Below are 14,372 nucleotides of genomic sequence, written 5' to 3'. Positions count from 1 at the left end.
AACAGTAAAAAAAAAAAAAGATGACTAAGAAAAAAAAAAAAAAGAAGCTTAGTGTCAGGTATGTGTTGGCTATTACTACTAATAAGGCCAAAGTGAAGTTCTGTAAAGGTTGTCCTGTGATGGGGCAGAACATTGTTGTTCTATGTGTAAAGTTCAGCGATAATCAGATTTTAGTCAAGAATATAAATTTAGAGTATCTAGCAGATATGAAAATCAACTGCCCTGCCTGTGGGATTTATGCAACTAATGGGCCTGACTTGTTTGAGTTTTGTTATGTGTTTTAAAAGACAATATAATACTGAGCATTGTTGAAAGAAATTAAAGATTTAAGTAAGTGAAAAGACATCCCACATTCATGGATCAGAAGGCTTAAGTCGTTAAGTTGACATCACTCCCCAAACTGAGCTACAAATTCAACACAAGCTTATCAAAATTCCAGCTTCCTTTACTGTAGAAATTAATAAATTGATCCTAAAATTCATATGGAAAAGCAGAGGACCCAGAATAGCCAAAACAATCTTGAAAAAAGAATAAATATGGAGAACTTACTCTTCCCAATTCTAAACTTACTACAAAGCTGCAGAAATCAAGAAAGTACGGAACTAGCGTTAGGATAGACATATATGTCTATGTAATAGAATTGAGTCCAGAAATAGAATTGTCACATTTATGGTCAACTGATTTTCAACAAAGGTGCCAAGACAGTTCAAAGGGGAAACAATAGTCTTTTCCACGAATGGTGCTGGGACAACTCAATATTCACATGCAAAAGAAAGAAGATGGGGCACTTCCCTGGTGGTCCAGTGGTTAAGAATCCGCCTTCCAATGCAGGGGATGCAGGTTCAATCCCTGGTTTGGGAACTAAGATCACACACGCCGCAGGGCAACTAAGCCAGCGCTGCAACTACACAGCCCACACACTATGGAGCCTATGCGCCACAACTACAGAGCCCGTGCGCCACAGCTAAAGAAAAGCCCGTGCGCAACAACTAGAGAGAAGCCCGTGCACCACAACGAAGAGCCCGCATGCCACAACTAAGACCCAACGCAGCCCAAAATAAATAAATAAAAGAAGCTGGACCTCTACTTCACACCACACACAAAAATTAACTCAAAATGGATTACAGGCCTAAATTTAAGAACTAAAGCTATAAAACTCTTAGAAGAAAACTTAGGGGTAAATCTTCATGATTTTGGGTTAGGCAATGGTTTCCTAGATATGACACCAAAAGCACAAGCAAAAAGGAAAAATAAATTTGACTAGGTAGAAATGTGAAACTTTCGTGCAGCAAAATATACTATCAAGAAAAGTCAATCCACAGAATGGGAGGATAGATTTGCAAATCATATACATATGCATATAAGATATATCTGAATATGCATGAAATATATATCTGATAAGAGATATATATGTATTCAGAATATATAAAGAACTTTTTTCCAGATTTTTTTAATTGAAGTATCGTTAATTTACAATGTTGTGTTAGTTTCCAGTGTACAGCAAAGTGATTCAGTTTTATATATACCTGTACTCTTTTTCAGATTCTTTTCCACTATACGTTATTATAAGATATTGAGTATATTTCCCTGCACTATACAGTAAGTCCTTGTTGTTTAACTGTTTTGTATATAGTAGTGTGTATAAGTTAATCCCAAACTCCTAATTTATAAAGAACTCTTACAACTCAAAAATAAATCAACTCGGGCTTCCCTGGTGGCGCAGTGGTTGAGAGTCCGCCTGCTGATGCAGGGGACACGGGTTCGTGCCCCGGTCTGGGAAGATCCCACATGCCGCGGAGCGGCTGGGCCCGTGAGCTATGGCCGCTGAGCCTGCGCGTCCGGAGCCTGTGCTCCGCAATGGGAGAGGCCACAACAGTGAGAGGCCCACGTACCGCAAAAAAAAAAAAATTAAATTAAATAAATAAATAAACTCAGTTAAAAAATGGGTAAAGGGTTTGAATAGACATTTCTCCAAAGAAGATACTCAAATGGCCAATCAGCACATGAAAAATGCTCAGCATCACTAGTCATTAAGGAGATGCAAGTCAAAACCACAGTGAGATACCACTCCAAACCCATTAGAATAGCCATAATAAAAAAGATGATAACAAGTATTTGTTAAGAAGTGAAGAAATTAGAACCCTCATACTAGTGGAAATGCAAAATGATATCTACACTTTTGAAAACAGTCTGGCAGTTCTTGAGATGTTAAACATAGGGTTACCATATGATCTAGCAATTCTACTCTTGTTATGTACCCAGGAGAAAGAAAAATATATATTCACACAAAAAACTGGAAACAAATATTCATAGCAGCATTATTCATAATAGCTAAAAAGTGGAAACTACCAAAATGTTCACCAACATGTTTACCCATGAAATGGATAACTAAAATGTGATATATCCATATAATGAAATATTATTTGGCAATGAAATTCCTTAATGAAAAGGAATGAAATACTGATACATGCCACAACATTGAAGAATCATTAAAAACATTTTGCTAAGTGAAAGAAGCCAGTTAAAAAAGACTGCATACAGGGCTTCCCTGGTGGCGCAGTGGTTGAGAGTCCGCCTGCCGATGCAGGGGACGCGGGTTCGTGCCCCGGTCCGGGAATATCCCACATGCCGCGGAGCGGCTGGGCCCGTGAGTCATGGCCGCTGAGCCTGCGCGTCCGGAGCCTGTGCTCTGCAACGGGAGAGGCCACGACAGTGAGAGGCCCGCATATCGCCAAAAAAAAAAAAAAAAAAAAAAGACTGCATACAGACAAATCTCTATAGACAAATCTATAGAGACAGAAAGATTAGTAGTTGGCTGAGGGCTGAGGGAAATGGAGAGAACGAGGAGTGATTGCAAGTGGGTATAGGTTTCTTTTTGGGCGATGAAAATATTCTAAACTTAGATTGTGGTGATATTTAACACAAATCTGTGAATATACTAAAAACCATTTAATTGTATACCTTAAACGGCTGAATTTCATGGTGTGTGAATTATATCTCAGTAAAGATTTTTTTTAAAGCAACGTAACTAGTCACCAGGCCCTTGCAACTTGTGGAGTTTGGGATTCCAGCTCTCAAGTAAAGAATGGGCTGCTTTGGGCCTCCAAGGATAATGTTTCTTGAAACTAAGCATCCAATTAGAAAGGATCAGGGTTCTGGTCACTGGCAACAATTCCAGGTATGGATTTTTTGTTTGTTATCAATTAAGGGCAAATTTTTAAGTAGTTAGTTAACTAGTTAGTTCCTGTGTCTGGCCAGATGTGGTATAACTATTTCATGGGCTGTCTGTGGGAACCGTTTGTGTCTTAGGGCAGCAGGGTGCCCTCCTCTGGAATATATTTCCAGGTCAGTTGCTCCCACCATCAATTAGTGTGTGTGCTGGAGGGAATGCAAACCGATCTCGGCATTATGTTAAACAAAACATAATTAGGAAGGGAAGTATCCTGCCAAAATATTACATAATGCATTCCAAAGCCAACTAAAAATTAATTTGGACCAACCATGTTGAATCTATGCATTTAGCATTGATTTAAATGGCTAATAGCTCTGTGTACTCATGTAGAGTACAGATTTTCTTTTTTAACTTAAATCTTTCTTTTAAGAATCAGAAATACTACAAGTTTAAATTTCACAGGAGAAAATAAACAAATGAAAATCTCAAACATTTGTCTCAGTACAATATGTACTGAGGTAGAATTGCAGGTAGTATCTATCTACTACCTGCAAAGCCTTATAATCCAGAATGTTCGAATACCTTGCTATTCAGAGTTGGTCCACAGCCTGGGCATCACGTGAAAGATTCACCCCAAACCACTGAGTCAGAATCTGCATTTTACTAAATTCCCCAGGCAATCCGTGGTCACATTATATTTTGAGAGGTCTTGATCTCATACCTTAAGAAGCTCAATGTGCAACAGCCTCAGGAAAACTGGTCAGTGCGTCACCAATACTAATATCAATTAAGACAACATACAAGAGGAGATTGTAGCAACCTTGAAATGTCCCTGTTTGACTCAATGTGGTAAAAGCTGTAAACTTTCCATTTCTGTAAATATACATGAAACACAGGAAAGGAGGCTGTGGTGATCGCTTTTACTGAAACACACAGTGGGGTGGAGCAGAGAGGAGCTTGTTCCCAAGGGAAGCTTGCCAGTTCTAGTTGTTCCCAGCTCTTCCTCCAGGCTTTGCCCTTTGGCCCTAGAACCACACCCTGCAGAAGCCAGCCTGGATACTTAGACTTCAAGCAGCAGGTGGTTAAGGGCCACTGATGGCTGGAGGGTTCCTGGGTGAAAGATGGAAACCTCACTCTTTCAGGTCCACTTATCAGTATGGAAAAAGCAATTCAGACCTGGAAGCAACACTGTTTTCCCTCTGCCCAGACAGGTGCGATTCAACTATAGCCTTTACAGTCCTTAAAGAGCTCCAACTCTTCTAAGCCTACAGGCCTTGAATAAGTGGAAACCCACCCACTGCAACTTTGCCCCACATTTCCACTTCCTGCAAAGGAAGTTTATAATGCCAAATAACCAGGCGGTCTTCCCAAGTGAATCAGTGGTCTCCATTGCCATAATCAGGAAGGGGGAAAGGATTCAAGAGAGTCTCCCAGAGGGTGACATTTAAAATGCTGATTCTTGGGTTCTACCATTAAGAATCTGAGTCAGGGGTCTGGGCTTAGGACCAAAAATTTTCATTTTTAACAAGTGCCCCAAGTGATTCTAATGTAGGAGGTCCAGGCTTACACTTGAAGAAACAGTGATATAAATGGTTTGAGAATAGCAATACCACCTTTACAAATAAATTACTTATTCTAAAGCATCTATTTCATTATTTCAACTGATGCTGTCAACTTCCTGTTTGGCTTCCATTCAGCATTTACTGAGCAACTACTGTTTGCAGAGAATTGTACTAGCTTCTGCTTTCCTGGTGTGTTTGGGCTGGATAGAAGAGATGGGGAGAGAAGGGTGTGATCACATCAGGGAGCTATTTCTCAACTTCCTAGAAAAATGCCAAATTCACCTTTTCATGATTTGTGAAACACATTACCCTAAACAACTGTATTACCCAACCACAGTTACCATAATTTACTAACCTTTTAGGGCACCAGTGTACCAGAGGTATCATGGCCTTGCACGAAGAAGGTCAATTCTGTAAGGAAACTGCCATGGTTCAAATCCTATGTTCTCCACTTACATGATATGACCATTGACAAGTAACTTAACTTTTCTGTGCCTCAGTTTCCACATCTGTAAAATGAGGATTATAGAACCTACTTCACTGAGTTAATGTGAGAATTAAATGAAAACACTTAAGTATCTAATTGATGCAGAGGACTTCGAGAATCTAACATACTGAAGATTTATTCTTTTTTTTGGTTAAGGCCACAAAACCGTTGTGAGGACACTAAGAAATGCTTCCAGAGGCTGATTTGGAATTCTAGGTGAAGAAAGTGGAATTAAACTTTATGTTTAATTCAAGCAGTTCAGATGAATTATTCTAACTAGAGTGATCTGGGGTTTTTTGGAAGGTTCCCTAACCCTTGGCTTCTTTGGGAGTTTGTCCCAGTGATGCCACACTCTGCCCCAAAGTCCCCCTCCAAACCCCCGGTTCGGGGGTGCACGGAGTCCCGCGGTCCAGGCAGGTGCCCCGCGCGAGCAGAAGCAGGACCAGAGGGTCTGCGGAGATGGACCCGGAGCCCAGCCTCAGTGGTGCAAGGGCTGAGTGAGGTCCCGGGTCCCGCAGTCCCGGGGCCGCCTCCCGGGGAGGATGCCGGCGGGGGCGGGGAGCGTGCGCGGCCACGTGACGACCGCTATAAGAGCGCTCCGGACGGACGCTCCGCTCCCGCCGCGCCTCCTCGCCGGCCGCGCTTGCCCCCAGCGCCCGGCTTCTCCGAGCCACCAACCTGCGGCTGCGGCTGCGGCAGCCGCCCGCACCCCCGGCAGCACCATGACAGGTATGCGCCGCGCCGCCCACCGCCGCCGCCGCCCCGGGACGCCGGACTCTTCGCCCCGCGCGGCCCCTCGTAGCCCCGCCGCCTCTCTTCTCCCCCCACGCCCGCCGCTCCGCCCCGGGGGAGCTCCCAGCAGGACGAGGACCGCCGCAAAGTTGCAGGCTGGCCGCAGCCGGGCGTGTCGCTTCTTGCGTCAGCCGCTGCCCCGCCGCCCCGGGGTCCCGAGCGGCCGTCTGGACCCCGCGGACGCAGCCGAGGGGGTCCGCCAGGCAGCGCCTGGGCCCTCCGCCGAAGCCCCCGTTCCTGCTTCCGTCTCCTTGCCCTTCCTCCTGCGCGCACCGTGAAGGGCGGGCGGGCAGGCGGAGCAGCTGCGGCCGGCTGCGTGGGGGTGGGGAGCCGGCTCCCCGGGGGCGCGGGTTCCGAGCTCCGGAGCGCGGCGGGGTCGCGAGGCGCCGCCCCCCACCGCCCGCGGGCAGGAACTCCTGCTAGGGGCAGCTGCGAGGCGGGGACGCCGGTGGCCCCGGCCCGGCTCCTCGGCCGCCCGCTCCGGCGCTGGCCGCCACGCCGAGCCTATTTTTAGGCCTTTGGGGCTGGGTTGCGGGAAGCCGGAGCCCGGCGAGCGCCCCCGGGGAGCGGGCCCGGCGTGGTGGGAGGGCGCCGGCCCACTTGTTGCAAGGTGTCCGGGCCGCACGGCGAATCTGCACCCCGAAGACCGGAGGGCCCGAGGTAACTGGTCCTTGCTGTGCTGTTGAGGCGAACAGTGGGATCATTACAGCCATTGAGCTGCGGAAAGGTTGCAGATGTAACCCGGGGTTTGGCCGTCTCTGGGAAGGTTGAACCTCCTACGCAGTTGTCCCTGGTCTTCCCTGTTCCATTGCGAGGTCTGGCGTTCTAGCCTCCGTTCCGAAGCATTTGTCCTGCTTCCCGCTTCATCTGGGAAATCATCCATATCCTAGCTTCGTGAAAGCCTTGAACCCTACTTACTAAACTTTTCTCCGTGCTCCCCTGGTATCAGGACCGTTTTTGTGTTAAAACATCATTCATTATGCCCCAGATTAAGTGTCCTTGGGACAGGCTGACTGAAATGTTGCCATCTTATGATGGGTTGAAGGAACAAGTTCAAGTTGAGGGGTATGGCAAGGGACAGGAGGCCCTGTTCTGAGCTTTCCTAGCGTGACTAGCTGGGAAGCCAGTGACCCTGGGGGAGGGCACACCAGACTTTCTACAACTTAAAGGAGAGTTCAACGCTACCTGTGAAGATGGCCCTCAGAGCTGCAGCTGGGGAGTGTGCTGGCCCACTTGACAGCCTACAACTTCCTCTCACTTCTCAATGGAATGTCTACTGCCCCCAGCCTCCACTTTGGAAAATGGGCAAAGAGAGAATGAGGAAACCTAAGACGGAAACAGAGTGACTTCATGACAGAATGGCTCAACTGCTTGGGCAGCCGTGCCCCAAGTGAGCCCTGGCAGAGCTTGATCCTAAGTACCCTGTATGTATGGATGCCCACCAACCTGCTAATGTTAAAATCCATTTGGAGAGGGAGTGTGCTCCAGAATCATCCCGGGGAAGGGCTGGAGGAATCCTAAAGGCTGGGCTGGTGGCCTTGCGAGGGTGGGGCTCGTTCAGGAGGAAGGAGAATTCATGCATTTGCCCCTGGGCCTGGCAACTAAATGATGATTGGAGATTGATTTTTGAATGTGTGTGTGAGAGAGAGAGAGTCTGTTGAGGTGCCTCAGGATACAGGGTAGGGGTACTGCTTGCTTCTCCAAGGAAAAGGAGGCAGGTTTTCTAGAGCTTGTGAGGTCGTCCCTAAATCCATTTAACAGCGATGGGCCACCATTTAGATAGAGGCATCAAGGAGGGAAGGCTTCTTGGGGGAGGTGATGTTTCAGAGAGACTCAGAGTGACTCTAGAGTGGTGGTTGGATAGCCATGGAGTGTTTGCTCCAGGTTGAGGAAACAGTAGAAAAAGCCTGAGGCGTGGAACATGTAAGCATCAGAATGAAGAACATGGCCTCTGCTTTCAGATGCTCTCAGTTGAGGTTGTTGGCTGGCTTTGTGCTTGGCTGAAAATACTGTCTATGGTACCTTGTAGGAGAAACAGAAAATGCACTTCTTGATCTCTTCTTCACTGCCTGTTAACTGCCTGAGGTTCACCCTCTGGGTGTTAAGCTGCTGTTTAGTCTGAGAATTTGGCATGTCTGGACTCTAAATTGGATTGAATTTTTACAGCTTCGTCAGCCTCTTGAAGGTTGCCAAAGATTGCCTGCTAAAGAATGGTCTTGAGCCATTCTTATAGCGGACACTGGGTTCTCTCTCTCACCCTAACGCCCCACAAGAGGCTGCTCTTTTATTAATACAGCAAGTTGATCTCAGAGGAGCTGATTTTGCCAAATTATTGATTGAAAAGGGTCCTGGGGTGGTGTTTTCTAGGTAGGATAGTGTAATGAATGTGTGTTCGTTTTCCTTGTATTAAGATCAGGCCTTTGTGACACTGACCACAAACGATGCCTACGCCAAAGGAGCCCTGGTCCTGGGCTCGTCTCTGAAACAGCACAGGACCACCAGGAGGCTGGCCGTGCTCGTCACCCCACAGGTCTCGGACTCCATGAGGTGAGGACCTCGCTGCCCCGCTGTTGGTGGGGCTCGAACATCCCTCTCCCCTGTTTCTGGCATCGGTGGGCATTGAGGCCATACCCTTTCCAGGGTTTGCATGCTGGTGGAGAAAGAGGAGAGTTGCTGAGTGAAGGATTCCTGGGTCTAAAACCTCTTCCTGGCTCTTGGGAGATCTTCCAGCCAAGCTCCCTCTGGGAGCTGGTGTTCTGGCCCTTGCCCTTGCCGATTCCAACCAGGAGTAGGGCTCTCCCTTGGGCAAGTCCTCTTGTGGTAATCCGAGTGAGTGACTCAGTCCAGCCATTCCCTTCATGTCATCACGCTTCACTTGCATGCCTTTCCCCAGATGCAGCAGGGACTACTTCGTTCCTGTTTCTAACGGGGGAAACCTCCCGGGACTTTGAAAGAAAGTAGCAGTTTTCTCCACCCCAATTGACATTAGTAACCTAAAGGTCTTTATTTACAATTTAATAGACTAGAATATTTGCCAGAGGGCTCTCAGAGTTAGGGGTCCTGCTAGGAGAGCACCCTGAGGGAGCACAAGCTGTTCTTTGATTCCGTTAGTTCATGTTAATTGGTTGGAATTCAATTTTGAAGTATCTGAATGAACTACCTTGATCCTAATACTAACTTACTTAAGAATATCTGGGCACACTAGCAGCTCTGTATTGTGTTTATTTTTGCATTCTCCTATCCCTCTTAGAGGTTGAAAATGCTCTTTTTGTGACTTTTTTCAAAAAATGTAAGCCCGTGCCAAGGACCTCTGAAAAAGACGCATTATACATACATACATATATCTTTCACGCGAAGAACCTTATCCCTAAAGGGTAATTTAGGAAAATGCCCCCCCCAAACTGTCTCCTTTGTGTATGTCCTAATCTATAGTCTATTTAATGAGAATCGTGTAAGAAGGTGGATATAGTCTTCGACAGCAAGCCCCCTTTACTGTGGTAAAGGGTGCCGCCATTTGTTTCAGAGATCAAGTTTACTGTGTGAACTAGAACATACGTTTGTACAACTTTGGAGGTAGATGATACGTTACCAGTTTTGTTCTGCATGCTGGATATTTTTATAAACTTTCGGTGATGGTTTGTCTTTATCACGTGTTTTTCCTTGTGCTGAGTTTAGTGTCTTACCTAAGTACACCCCACTTCACCTCACCTCAGGCTTGCCTTCTAAAATATATCTTTAGTTAATTTGGGGCAGGGAGAAATGTTGTACCTCACCAACTAAAGTGAGTCTCTCATGCCAGGAGTGCAAAGCACGTAATAAATGCTGGCTGGGTGCGATGCTAAAAAAAATGGAAACCAAATAATTGAGTCATTTAACTTCTTGTAGGACACAGCTTCAGGCAGTTCTCTGTCAACTGCTTTGGCAAAAATTATTAGTTATAGGCTTCAGTGCAGATAGTACATGCACTTAACTCCGCATCATTTGTAAAAGTATTCAGTAGTCAGCAAGAACCCGTTGTAATAAAATATTATTGTTAAAGGCATAGGCTGTTGAAAAGCTGTATTACCAAGCATCAGTCGCATTTTTGCAAGCTATTTCACAATTTGCCTGGTATTCAGTGGTACAATAAAACATAGGAAACTTCTGTGATAATGTTTTAAGATAAGAGGTTCATCCTCACAGTAAGCAGTTCTCACTGTTTTAGTGAAGTTAACTGCACATGCAAATTAACACAGTTTGTCCTGAAGTAAATTAGGACATACTTAAGAGATTGCAATATACCGAAGTAACAAATTCTCTCGTAATTGATAAGCTAAATAGAACACGGTCTTATGTTAAATGGGTCACTTGTTCTAAAGAGATGCTGAGAGCTGTTTTCTGGATTTTATTTTTGACAGGAAAACTTTAGAGACTATCTTTGATGAAGTCATCACGGTAGATGTCTTGGACAGTGGTGATTCTGCTCATCTAACCTTAATGAAGAGGCCTGAGTTGGGCATCACGTTAACTAAACTCCACTGCTGGTCCCTTACACAGTATTCAAAATGTGTATTCATGGATGCAGATACCCTGGTGAGTATGGCTTTGATGGCTGGAAAGATGGATATAGTAACTGAGACCAGTTAGGCATTTGAAGAATGCTGTCAAGACTTGACAGTAAAGTTCAGATAAAACCACTGTTGTAAAAAGTGTCAGGTGTTGAAGGAGAGTAGGACCAGGCTGCCTCACAGCTGTCATCTGAGTAGTTAAGACCAGCAACAGACTGCATCTTTTGTGTTGGATAACTTAAGGAGAACTTAAGAAGGGTATACCGCAGCAGAACAGTTCTGAAATGCTTTCCCTTCTTCCTGCCCCATTGCCCTTGAATCAGGTCCTAGCAAATATCGATGATCTTTTTGAGAGAGAAGAATTGTCGGCGGCACCAGACCCAGGGTGGCCTGACTGCTTCAATTCTGGAGTCTTTGTTTATCAGCCTTCAGTTGAAACGTACAATCAGCTGTTGCACCTTGCTTCTGAGCAAGGTAGTTTTGATGGTATGTATCTGTTTTCTTTATATCTGACAAGCTGTGAGTATCTTCTAGGGGCTGCTCTTCTCTGGGAGTTGCTATGGTTCCTTGTGTCTGGAAGAGAGCGACACATGAGATGTGGCAAGCATTTGAAGTTGTGTCGTTCTGGGAAATAGTGTTGTGTGTGTGCACGTGCATCTTTTTCCTGTAGGTGCATGGTACATAGGCTGTTTTACAGACTTGCCTTTCATTGGCCTTCCTGTGTCTAAATTAGAGTATGATAAATGAACCATAATTATTCAAGAATTCAAAAGACTATTATACAGCTCAAGAAGTTTAACAACTATCTTTAAACCTGAGTAAACTTAAGTACAAGAGCTAACAGGAGGACCCAGTATTGTCTCCGTGGAAATTTGAGGAATAAACCTAGGCTCTCATTCTTTCGGGAGGCACTGAAAAAGAAGATAGAAAGACTATGTGAATAATCTTTGTCTCCGAATTGTCACTCTTTATAAGGCAGTGCATCAGGTAGAGTGGTCTGTAAGGCTAAGGAGTAGAACATTGGCAAAGTCACCATCCATTTTCCATAATGCCTAAGTGTATCTATAGCTATATGTTTATGTAGAAAGGTTCTGACTATTTGTGATTTAGGACCTCACATCCTTTGGAGAATTTTGGGTAAATTGATTAGTAGGTATGCTTCTATTTTATGCCAGTATCTAAAATAATAAATAATAAGCCACTTTTTCTTTGAATTTTTGAATTTTATTTCATTTATTTTTTATACAGCAGGTCCTTATTAGTCATCCATTTTATACGCATCAGTGTATACATGTCAATCCCAATATCCCAATTCATCCCACCACCACCACCACCACCCCGCTACTTTCCCACCTTGGTGTCCATGTTTGTTCTTTACATCTGTGTCTCTATTTCTGCCCTGCAAACCAGTTCATCTGTACCATTTTTCTAGATTCCACATATATGCATTAATATACGATATTTGTTTTTCTCTTTCTGACTTACTTCACTCTGTATGAGAGTCTCTAGATCCATCCACGTCTATACAAATGACCCAATTTCATTCCTTTTTATGGCTGAGTAATACTCCATGGTATATATACACCACATCTTCTTTATCCATTTGTCTGTCGATGGGCATTTAGGTTGCTTCCATGACCTGGCTATTGTAAATAGTGCTGCAATGAAAATTGGGGTGAATGTGTCTTTTGAATTACGGTTTTCTCTGGATATATGCCCAGTAGTGGGATTGAGGGGTCAAATGGTAATTCTGTTTTTAGTTTTTTAAGGAACCTCCATACTGTTCTCCATAGTAGTTGTATCAATTTACATTCCCACCAACAGTGCAAGAAGGTTCCTTTTTTCCCACACCCTCTCCAGCATTTGTTGTTTGTACATTTTCTGATGGTGCCCATTCTAACTGGTGTGAGGTGATACCTCATTGTAGTTTTGATTTGCGTTTCTCTAATAATTAGTGATGTTGAGCAGCTTTTCCTGTGCTTCTTGGCCATCTGTGTTTCTTTGGAGAAATGTATATTTAGTTCTTCTGCCCATTTTTGGATTGGGTTGTTTGTTTTGTTAATATCGAGCTGCATGAGCTGTTTATATATTATGAAGATTAATCCTTTGTCTGTTGATTCATTTGCAAATATTTTCTCCCATTCTGAGGGTCGTCTTTTTGTCTTCATTGTAGTTTCCTTTGCTTTGCAAAAGCTTTCAAGTTTCATTAGGTCCCATTTGGTTTTTTTTTGTTTTTATTTCCATTACTCTAGGAGGTGGATCAAAAAAGATCTTGCTGTGATTTGTGTCAAAGAGTGTTCTTCCTATGTTTTTCTCTAAGAGTTTTATAGTGTCTGGTCTTACATTTAGGTCTCTAATCCATTTTGAGTTTATTTTTGTGTATGGTGTTAGGGAGTGTTCTAATTTCATTCTTTTCCATGTAGCTGTCCAGTTTCCCCAGCACCACTTATTGAAGAGACTGTCTTTTCTCCATTGTATATTCTTGCCTCCTTTGTCATAGATTAGTTGACCATAGGTGCATTGGTTTATCTCTGGGCTTTCTATCCTGTTCCATTTCTGTTTTTGTGCCAGTATCATATTGTCTTGATTACTGTAGCTTTGTAGTATACTCTGAAGTCAGGGAGTCTGATTCCTCCATCTCTGTTTTTTTCCCTCAAGACTGCTTTGGCTATTCGGGGTCTTTTGTGTCTCCATACAAATTTTAATTCTAGTGCCACTGGTAATTTGATAGGGATTGCATTGAATCTGTAGATTGCTCTGAGTGGTATAGTCATTTTCACAATATTGATTCTTCCAATCCAAGAACATGGTATATCTCTCCATCTGTTTGTGTCATCTTTGATTTCTTTCATCAGTGTCTTATAGTTTTCTGCATACAGGTCTTTTGTCTCCCTAAGTAGGTTTATTCCTAGGTATTTTATTCTTTTTTGTTGCAATGGTAAATGAGAGTGTTTCCATAATTTCTCTTTCAGATTTTTCATCATTAGTGTATAGGAATGAAAGAGATTTCTGTGCATTAATTTTGTATCCTGCAACTTTACCAAATTCATTGATTAGCTCTAGTAGTTTCCTGGTGGCATCTTTAGGATTCTCTATGTATAGTATCATGTCATCTGCAAACAGTGACAGTTTTACTTCTTCTTTTCCAATTTGTATTCCTTTTATTTCTTTTTCTTCTCTGATTGCCATGGCTAGGACTTCCAAAACTATGTTGAATAATAGTGGTGAAAGTGGACATCCTTGTCTTGTTCCTGATCTTAGAGGAAATGCCTTCAGTTTTTCACCATTGAGAATGATGTTTGCTGTGGGTTTGTCATATATGGTCTTTATTATGTTGAGGTAGGTTCCCTCTGTACCCACTTTCTGGAGAGTTTTTATCATAAATGGGTGTTGAATTTTGTCAAAAGCTTTTTCTGCATCTACTGAGGTGATCATATGGTTTTTATTCTTCAATTTGTTAATATGGTGTATCACTTTGATTGATTTGCATATGTTGAAGAATCCTTGCATCCCTGAGATAAATCCCACTTGTTCATGGTGTATGATCCTTTTAATGTGTTGTTGAATTCTGTTTGCTAGTATTTTGTTGAGGATTTTTGCATCTATATTCATCAGTGATATTGGTGTGCAATTTTCTTTTTTTGTAGTATCTTTGTGTGGTTTTGGTATCAGGGTGATGGTGGCCTCATAGAATGAGTTTGGGAGTGTTCCTTTCTCTGCAATTTTTTGGAAGAGTTTGAGAAGGATGGGTTTTGGCTCTTCTCTAAATATTTGATAGAATTCACCTGTGAAGCCATCTGGTCCTGGACTTT

At 43.7% G+C, this 14,372-nt stretch overlaps 1 protein-coding gene across 2 annotated transcripts in view; it reads left to right on the top strand.

Annotated features, from left to right (window-relative positions):
- Positions 1 to 5,731: 5,731 nt before the first annotated feature.
- The window catches only part of GYG1 (glycogenin 1), a 37,767-nt gene continuing 29,126 nt past the window's right edge, over positions 5,732 to 14,372 (top strand). The window contains exons 1-4 of one of the 2 annotated variants that reach the window (XM_027092782.1): positions 5,732 to 5,950; positions 8,425 to 8,560; positions 10,411 to 10,585; positions 10,884 to 11,046. In XM_027092782.1, the coding sequence (XP_026948583.1) occupies positions 5,764 to 5,950; positions 8,425 to 8,560; positions 10,411 to 10,585; positions 10,884 to 11,046 (661 nt within the window). In that variant the 5' untranslated portion in view covers positions 5,732 to 5,763. The remainder of the gene's footprint in view (positions 5,951 to 8,424; positions 8,561 to 10,410; positions 10,586 to 10,883; positions 11,047 to 14,372) is intronic. The other variant, XM_027092783.1, reaches the window with a different exon arrangement.

The sequence above is a fragment of the Aethalodelphis obliquidens genome, unplaced genomic scaffold, assembly GCF_003676395.1.
Source record: "Aethalodelphis obliquidens isolate GAN/ISIS:26980383/991018 unplaced genomic scaffold, ASM367639v1 scaffold81, whole genome shotgun sequence".
Classification (NCBI taxonomy): domain Eukaryota; kingdom Metazoa; phylum Chordata; class Mammalia; order Artiodactyla; family Delphinidae; genus Aethalodelphis; species Aethalodelphis obliquidens.
This window is presented reverse-complemented; position numbering and strand designations above follow the sequence as displayed.